The sequence below is a fragment of the Cydia strobilella genome, chromosome 18, assembly GCF_947568885.1.
Source record: "Cydia strobilella chromosome 18, ilCydStro3.1, whole genome shotgun sequence".
In the NCBI taxonomy this organism is placed as follows: Eukaryota; Metazoa; Arthropoda; class Insecta; order Lepidoptera; family Tortricidae; genus Cydia; species Cydia strobilella.
In genome coordinates, this window is record NC_086058.1 from 12,989,120 (window position 1) to 12,998,901 (window position 9,782).

Consider the following 9,782-nt stretch of genomic DNA (forward strand, 5'->3'; position numbering starts at 1 on the left):
CTGCATAAACAAATATTACAAAAATATTATTTGCGTTCAAACGAAGCTAGCGGGCGGTCTGAATGGGCAACGGAGGCCGTGCAGGGTGGGGCCGCGGCGTGACCTTGCCGTACGCAACGCATGTTTATTTCGCCTGTGCGCCAAATTAACGCAACTTATTCAAAGAAATTACGCAAACAACACAACAACAAGCAACAAGCAAGCAAAGAATGCGTCGAATTATCTTTTACCTATTTAAAACTCATAGATATTGTACAATGTCACCATTATGCAAAAGAACTGTAAGTACATGTTTGATTTGCGAGCGAGCTGGCAACATTGCGCAGGGAAATCTTAAAAATATCGCGTTTACGTGAACGCCACATACATTTGTGACAGTGATAGGGAAAAGGTACCACTAAAGTAAAATTTGGTTATTAATACCGTGACTTTCTTTCATTCTTTGATAAAAAAATTGCTATTTATGCAACAAGTACGGAAATCATCTTTACGCACGTGTATCATACAATGTTTTACTATGCATTGTGCGAGTAAATAAAAAAACATATCATGGCAAATAAGTTTAATTATTAAAAGGAGTGTTTTAAATCGACACGAGTTGCGAATTACCTATTCGCACGTGTATCGTACGTTTTACAGTACATATGGCCCTTTAAACTTTCGACATATGCACGGTAAGTGCTCTTTTCCGCACTAGTGCGAGAAAGTAGCACCATATGTACTGTAAAAAAAATTGAAAACAAAAAGCACTAGTGCGGAAAAGCAGTACTTTCCGCACGATATGGCTCCGTAGGAAACGCACTTTTCGAGCACATGCATTGTAAAAAAATATATAGGACTGTATCTCCTAAACCATGCGTCGTAGCGCAAAAATAATCAAATTTTCGCTCCCCTTTAAGAAGCCCCTAATTAAGATTTAAAAACGCAAAAAAGAAAAAAAAAGAGGAAAAAATCTTTATAGGGCTGTATCTCCTAAACCGTGCGTCGTAGCGCAAAAATAATAAAATTTTCGTTCCCCTTTACGGAACCCCAAAGTAATATACAAAAAACACAATGAAAAAAAAAAACAAAAAAAACTTTATAGGGCTGTGTCTCCTAAACCGTCGTAGCGCAAAAATAATCAAATTTTCGTTCCCCTTTGTGGAACCCCAAACTAATATACAAAAAACACAATGAAAGAAAAAAAACAAAAAAAAAATCTTTATAGGGCTGCATCTCCTAAATCGTGCATCGTAGCGCAAAAATAATCAATTTTTCGTTCCCCTTTAAGAAACCCTTAATTAATACTTAAAAAAAAAACAAAAAAAAACAGGAAAAAATCTTTATAGAGCTATATCTCCTAAACCGTGCGTGGTAGCGCAAAAATAACAAAATTTTCGTTCCCCTTTACGGAACCCCAAAATAATATACAAAAAACACAATGAAAAAAAAAACAACAAAAAAAATCTTTATAGGGATGCATCTCCTAAACCGTGCATCGTAGCACAAAAATAATCAAATTTTCGTTCCCCTTTAAGAAACCCTTAATTAAAACTTAAAAAAAAACAGGAAAAAAAACTTTATAGAGTTATTATAGCTATATATATAGATATAATATCTCCTAAACCGTGCGTGGTGGCGCAAAAATAATAAAATTTTCGTTCCCCTTTATGCAACCCGTAATTTATATTTAAAAAAAAACGCAAAATTTAAAAAAAAAATCATTATAGGGCTGTATCTCTTAAACCATGCGTCGCAGCGCAAAAATAATTAAAAAAAACCCCTTTAAGAAACCCGTAATTAATACTTAATAAAAAAACAAAAAAAAAACAGGAAAAAAACTTTATAGAGCTGTATCTCCTAAACCGTGCGTGGTACCGCAAAAACAATAAAATTTTCGTTCCGCTTTATGAAACCCCAAAGTAATATACAACAAACACAATGTAAAAAAGAAAAAAACAATAAAAAGAACTTTATACAAAAAAACGCAAAAAAAAGAGTTTTTTTTATAGGGCTTGATCTCCTAAACCATGCGTCGTAGCGCAAAAATAATTAAATTTTCGTTCCCCTTTATGAAACCCAAAAGTAATATACAAAAAACACAATGTAAAAAAGGAAAAAGGAAAAAAAAAAAAAAAACTTTATAGGGCTGTATCTCCTAAACCGTGCGTCGTAGCGCAAAAATAATCTAATTTTCTTTCCTCTTTATTTAACCCTTAATTTATATTTAAAAAAAAAAACGCTTTCACTAAACTGCTGTAACTCGGAAACTTAGAATCCACAAAGGGGACTTTACTAAATTATGACACATATTAAAGCCTGACCAGTAAAATATGATCATTGTCAAGAGGGCGCTGTTCATTCTCATGTATAGGGTGACAGTTCAGTATAGTATGAAAAAATATTGTATTTAATGAACATCATCATCAATGTAATTAATGTTGCTTGCCACGCTTAAACATAACAAAAATCACAATAAATTGCGTCTTAAAATAAACTTAAAAAGTCTACTAAAAATCGAAACAAAAGTAATTTTTAAGTCGCTGATGTGACATTCTCAATCAAAAGGTAGGTACCACTTTGTCGTTTACCATAAAGACGAAATTTGATTATATCTTTATACAAATAACCTGTCAGAGAAAGTGGTACCTTTTGATTAGGAACGTCACAAATGTTGGTCAGTATGAGGAGTGCAGCCTACAGTTTATTTTTAATTATATTTATATACCTACTACGGTAAGATTGATAAGACAATGTAATTATGCCTCCGAATGAAATAAATACACTGTATCGCAAAACTAAGTGGCGAGACAGCTCATAATGCCATCTCTTGGTTGGTCTTAACAAGGGTAAAGGAGATAGTATTAAGATCTCAGTCGCCAGCTGATATTGCGGCAAGTATAATAAGCTCAATTGAGTTTTATTTTGCCAGATAGTAAAAAAACCGTGGATCAAAATGACCCAAATTATGAATGATGTCTCAATGTGATATTATAATATTGTAGACGTAAACTTAATAATATGAATTTTTTTTGTGGCAGATACAGGGTGTTAATTAGAAAACAATTTTTTTTAAATAAAAGCGGTGGATGAATTTGACACAGATTTGTTTGAATAACATATAACAATGTTCTGTAAAGTACAACACTTCACTTACCGACTCTAATATTTTTTTAGGCGTTTTAGGATCAATATTAGGTATTTATTAAATGCCATTATACCCGTGGATGAAAATGACACAAAATGCGTGTGTACGTCGGAAGCCACTTTGCCTTTACAGGGAAACAAAGAATTTCGTCTCTAATATTTTTTTTACAGAATGCTGATTGAAAAAAGAAATACCTAAATTTCTACCTAAGCAAATACCTAGGATGACACAAAATATTATTTTTAGGTTTAGTATATGGTCTGGAAACTATATATAAAAAATAAGCAACATTAATATTCTTATAACCTCAGAAGTTATTGGTACAGGTCTATAGTACACTTCAATTTTTTTCTTGTAGGTAACCATAACTCCAATTCCAATTGTCAAAACTCGATCTCGAATAAAAAACGGTAGACTAGACTCACTAGAATTACAGGAATCCGTAATTAAATAAGTTTCATCAAAGTTGTTGCAAGAAGTAAATTAAATACGTATGTACTTAAGTCAAACTTGAGTTGAAAATTGTATTTTTTGATAAGTGTGTATTCAATTAGTGGTGCGTTACCTACAATCTAGGGCTCCTTAGTACCTACATCATGCCGATAACAGTGTAAGTATAAATATCTAACTGTTCGGGAAATGAATGCTGTGGCAGTGACATCAGCAGTGTTGGCCGAACGTTAATTGCAATTGACTATTAACCAGTACAAATTGAACCGTAAACTGTAACCGTCCGTTACGGTTTACGGTTCAATAAATAAAAAAAAATAAAAAAAATCGTTTATTTCAGATCTGCATTGATCCATAACGGTTAGTATAAAAAAAAACCTAAAAACTATGTTAAGTACTAAATTAATTAATAATATTACAACTAAAAAATATTTATCTCTAAGTAAAAACTAAAAGCTAGGTATTTGGTTAGACGTGGCCACTCGGAGACCAGGAGCGCAGGTTGCCAAGCTTTATTTCGCTCTCCCAATGGCCACCTCCACCCAAAACTTCGTAACAGGGCAGTCGAGGCGCTCGGCCAACACCCTGAGAAGACTGTTGCTGCTGCCGCGCACCCGTCTCAGCATGGAGGCGATTCTTTTCCGCCTAATGGCGAAAAAGTCATCTACTCGCGCCTCAGCGAACATGCCGGACGCGCTGCAGTGCTTCGGCAGCCGCAACAGCATCCTCAAGATGTTATTATATTGAACGCGCAATGCGTTATAGGCCCGTTGTGTAAACCTCATCCACAGGCTGCTCGTGTAGAAAGTCTGGCAGTAGGCTCTAAAGAGCGTCAATTTAACTGCTTTGTTACACCGCACCGCAAACTCAATTTGTACTGGTTAATGGCTAATTGCAATTAACGTTCGGCCAACACTGGCCAGCAGTGCCTTAATGCCTTTACTTGCTTTCGGCGGCACTGCAAAGCCATGGATTGTTGATGAAAATTTTTGTACTTATACTGAAGATAAAATTGCTGTGCCCTTACAGGGTCTATATTCCATGTAAACGTAATACATTGGCAATTAAGATATTTGAAGTTGAAGTTGAAAATCAAATTAATTTGTTTCAGAAAAGTCAAAGAAAAACAGCTGGATTCATTCTTGAAACTCACATGTATTATTGGTCTTTCTGATGAAGATAAAATGATACATGTAACAAATAATTTTATTGTTAATGGTTTGGCTAATGTATGTTTAAGATTTAAATGCAATGGTATGGGAACCCCCCTCGTATGTAGTATCTTATCATTTAGCCTTAAAAAGGCTGAAGGCTGGAAAGTCAAACTGAAAGTATCTTGTCAAGAAACAGATATACCGTTTTATTCTGAATGGGTGTGCAATGGCCAATGGAAAACGATTGGACAGAGATTGTGCTCCGATACATCATTAGATAATGTCTATATAAACATTATCAATATTAATATAACTACTGGTAAGGTGGAAGAATCCTTTCATAAGAAGATTTATGATGATGTTGATTTTACTGATTTTAACTTGAGTGCTGCTGATGGGAGCGTGGCTGTCCACAGAACATACCTAGCGGCCCATAGTGATGTGTTTCGAGCAATGTTAAGGAAAGAGTGGAAGGAGGCAACGGAGGGCTGTGTCCAGATAGAGGGAGTCACTCGGCAGACCCTCCAGCACTTGAAGGATTACATGTACCTCCGCACTTTGCCTAATGAAGGCCTTGAGCCCCTACTATTGCTAGGTTCATACTACTTAATGGATGATCTGAAAGAACAGTGTGTCTCAAAGCTGGCTCTTAATTGTACATCTAAAGAGTGGAGTAGACTTCTAGAATTTGCTGCGGTGAATAAAATATCTGAATTGATTAGTGGCCTGATGCTGAATCCCTCAACGGCTGTTCAAAAGCAGAAGGAGAAGGAGGTTGAAGATAAGGAATGAAAACAGTATAGTGGAGATAATATTTTTTATGTTATTAAAGAAGAAGTTAAAGTATTATTTATTTTTCTCATCTATGGGCAGGGGCACCCCAATACCAGCTTCTCCCTCTGGACCGCATCCAGCGAAGAGCGACTCGAATTGTCGACTGCCAGCGTACTTCGGAACGGCTTGACTCCTTGGCGCTGCGTAGAGATGTGGCCTCGCTCTGCATTTTCTATCGCGTGTATAACGGGGAGTGCTCCGAGGAATTGTTCGGATTAATCCCTGCAGCTTCTTTTCGCCATCGCCCTACGCGACAACATTACCATCCTCACCACTTAGATGGTTGGCAGTCCTCAACTGTGCGTTTCTCTAGAAACTTCCTGCCTCGCACAGCTAAACTGTGGAATGAACTGTCGCCTGCGGTATTTCCGGACCGATATGACCTTCAAACCTTCAAGAAAAGAGCGTATTCCCATCTTAAAGGCCGGCAACGCACTTACAACCCCTCTGGTGTTGCGGGTGTCCATGGGCGGCGGTAATCGCTTTCCATCAGGTGATCCGTCTGCTCGTTTGCCTCCTATTTCATAAAAAAAAAAAAAAAAAAGTATTTTAAACATTAAATAATTACTCAAAAACTTTATTTTACGGTAAAATGTTAGTGTGACTTACAGTGGGTTTAATTCTGATTTAATTTGATTTAATTACATATTTTTAGTAATACCAAGTTTTTTCTTTTATATCCCGGGGTCCGCCTGATGCTTATTAGGCAAGAACAAAATTACATGGGAAATTAATGTAGTACCAATTTGTTTCCACTTGTATGTGTCATTTTTATTTATAGTTAAGCCATAAGGCAGAGGGAATATATTTGCCTCTCGATTTAGAACTTTATTCCAAAGTGATAAGGTTCAATTTCGCATAATTTCTGACAACCTTAAGCCTTATAAAGGGTTAATATTATTATTGTGGTTAATTATATTTTTACTGCTAAGGCTACCAATGCCCCCGTCGTAATTTGTAGTTGCGCGCATGGTAGGTACCTACTTGAATATCTGAATATCAAATGGGTGATACATCAAATTTCTCCAATATACCATTTTTTCACGGCAAATTTATAGGTAACTAAAATACTGCCGTCTGTGCGGAAGTGAGACATACTAACATTAAACTAATTAAATCACATTTACAATCGGGTCTATCGCGAATTTATTTTGTTACCTTTATGTGTAGTGGGTGGTTTGAAAATGTGAACCCCAAACTTTAAATGCACTTTTCGTCGGGTAGTCACACAAATCTCTGTTTTGACATTTTGCTGGGACGTGAGTTAGCCGCGACCACGACCAGTGAAACCTATCTCGAAACGTTGGTAAATAAAGGTAACAAAATAAATTCGCGATAGACCCGATTGTAAATGTGATTTAATATGTGTTCAAAACGCGAAAGTTTTAGATGTTATATTAAACTAATTGTACGGGTGTTTCACAGTACGCGGAGCGCGGCCGTCGTTAACGCTGCTCGCACTGTTAGTGCTTGAGAAAGAGGCCTAGGCTCTCCGTAACATGTCGCGCGAGTGACTAAAAACACGTGAGTTAAACTGTAAAATTAGTTTAATGTTAGGAAAAAGTTCAAAAAGGCGGAAATTGGCATAAAGGACTTTAGCGCCAGTAGGGTCTATAGCACTTCAGTTAAAACCATTGTGACTTTACAAAATACAAATACAAAATTCTTTATTTCTTTAAATTACACATGGCCATGATTTAGGGGATGGAGCCGCCCGGTACGCAAAGAATTGCCTGTGTTGGGTTGGGAGGCACACGGCACTAAGTTAACAAAAATAACAAGCAAACTATTTATACAAAATATAAAAATCTAGAAATATAATTTAATAACAATTACCATTTACGAGTAGCTTACACGTTAGATGCTTATGATTGCTTTAGTTGCTTGCATTAGTTGGCTGCGATAATGACGCAACGACGTAAGTATTTTTAGTTTTTAGGGTTCCGTACCCAAAGGGTAAAAACGGGACCCTATTACTAAGACTCCTCTGTCCGTCTGTCTGTCTGTCCGTCTGTCTGTCACCAGGCTGTATCACATCAACCGTGATAGCTAGACGATTGAAATTTTCAGATGATGTATTTTTGTTGCCGCTATAACAACAAATACTAAAAAGTACGGAACCCTCGGTGGGCGAGCGACTCGCACTTGTCCGGTTTTTTTTAAGCTTTTCGCGAGGTCTACAGCTCACAGAGCCATTAGCAGTACCTACCTAATCAAATTAGCATAACATAGGTCTTATGTTTTGTCACTGAATTTAGTATATAAACCATTAAGGATTTGCCACACTGGATGCGTTCTGCGTGCAGCGATCAGGTCAAACTTCAACTTCAAAGGTTGCTGTCAATGTTGTTCATACATAATGCGGGTTTGACCTGACCGCTGACCGCAGAACGCATCCAGTGTGGCAAATCCTTTAGTGTAAAGTATACACAGACAATACGAATCAGACGCACGCAGTTAACCAGTCCGTAGTTGACCAATCATTTCTAACCAACCGTCTCAGTCTCACTTTAGTGATTCGAAATAATCAATCCAAAATAATCCTTTCGATTCAAAATAGTACAAAACATAGTAAATGCTAATACATAAGTACCTACATAGAGTCTGTGCGGAACATTTAACGACTCCTCTCTTTCCGCGTCTTACGACAGTTTAAATTTCTATTAAAATTTCTGTTTAAATTTAATTAGTTAATTAGTCTCAAAATTACACGAGAATTGGTTGAGAATTGCGACCTGTAGCGGAGAAAATCCGGACATACTAAAGCATTTTGCCCGAGTTAATCATAATAATCATAATCATAATAATTTATTTATATAACCAATTTACACGTCAATAATAAATAATTAATAATAGTGATTTCCCAATAATAGTGATCTAGTTATTAGGTACAAACAGTTCTGATTAATAATAATTAACTAAATGTTTTAATAATAATTGTCAATATAATAATGTATACCGCAAATGATGGAATTAACATATGATAATAGTAAGCATTATGCCTTACACGCAATGAATTCGTCATAGCTATAAAACGATTGCTCGATAAGCCACTGCTTTAGGTGGAATTTAAAGCTACCCAAGCTTGGAGCATTAATTATGTTTTTAGGCAACTTATTGTAGACAGTGGGACCCATGACGTGGGTGAGTTTAGATGACTTGGTCAACGTCCGGCTTATACCCGCAATCTTATCTGCGTTCCGCGTTTCGTACGAGCTTAACATTCTAAATGTTTTAAATGCCGCCAGATGAACTCTTACATATACAGCCACATGCAGAATGACTATTGCTGGCAGTGTTAATATATCTAGCTTAATAAACAGAGGCTTCGCGTGTGTATCGTGGGGTACTCGAGCGATAATTCTGACTGCGCGTTTTTGGAGGCGAAACACCCGCTCCCACTCTGCACAGCGACCCCAAAGCTCAGCTCCATACTGCAGCAGCGAGTGCACCGTGGCGAAGTTAAAACGGACACCTTTGCTAACGTTTCGGTCAATTATGGTCCATATAACGATATATGTTTTTAAGTTGGTTACCTCTAAAATGTAACGAGCGAAATGAACTTTATGCTGTGAATGAACACGACAGATGTGACCGCAAGGTGGCGCATGCGCGAGCAGGTGTCCGTTCCGTAGCGGAGCTTGGCAACTACGAGTACTATGGCTAGACATCAAAATTGGTGTGGGCCGCATGTACTCGTAGCGACGCGCCGAAATCGTGGAGTGAGCCACGCCTGCTAATGTTGTGTTAACAAATACCTATACCTATACAGACCAATTCGAGCGTACACTGACAGAAAAATATTTCTATAATTTCTATCATGCTATTTTCCTAGTTATCGCGCGTCTTGCCCGCACAAATACATGTACATGTATGACCTACGGTACGGATAAGATAACCTACAAATGCACGATAACTAAAATTACATAATTCAAATATCATTCTGTTGTCAGTGTACGTTCGAATTGGCCTGTAAGTCACAATGAAATGAAGTTACTCTTTTACTTTTCTTACTTATATACTCGTACAAGGGATTAGAAGGTTTCCCTTAGTTTAGTTTTCCTCCAAATTATCGGCAGTTATATATTAGGTATCTACATTTGTCCTACGTTTGATTATTTTTATTATCTTTTTATTAAGTCATTAGTGATGATAATACAACAATTTGAGACACGAATTACTACATAAATTATCCTGAAATGAGGTAGCTAATAAGC

The 9,782-nt window shown here is 36.8% G+C and overlaps 1 protein-coding gene across 1 annotated transcript; it reads left to right on the forward strand.

Moving 5' to 3' along the window:
* Positions 1-3,463: 3,463 nt before the first annotated feature.
* Positions 3,464-5,573, forward strand: LOC134749346 (uncharacterized). The gene is made up of 2 exons (XM_063684265.1): positions 3,464-3,737; positions 4,689-5,573. The coding sequence occupies exons 1-2, from the start codon at positions 3,724-3,726 to the stop codon at positions 5,521-5,523; spliced, it is 849 nt and encodes a 282-aa protein (XP_063540335.1). The 5' UTR covers positions 3,464-3,723; the 3' UTR covers positions 5,524-5,573.
* The last annotated feature ends 4,209 nt before the right edge of the window (positions 5,574-9,782 follow it).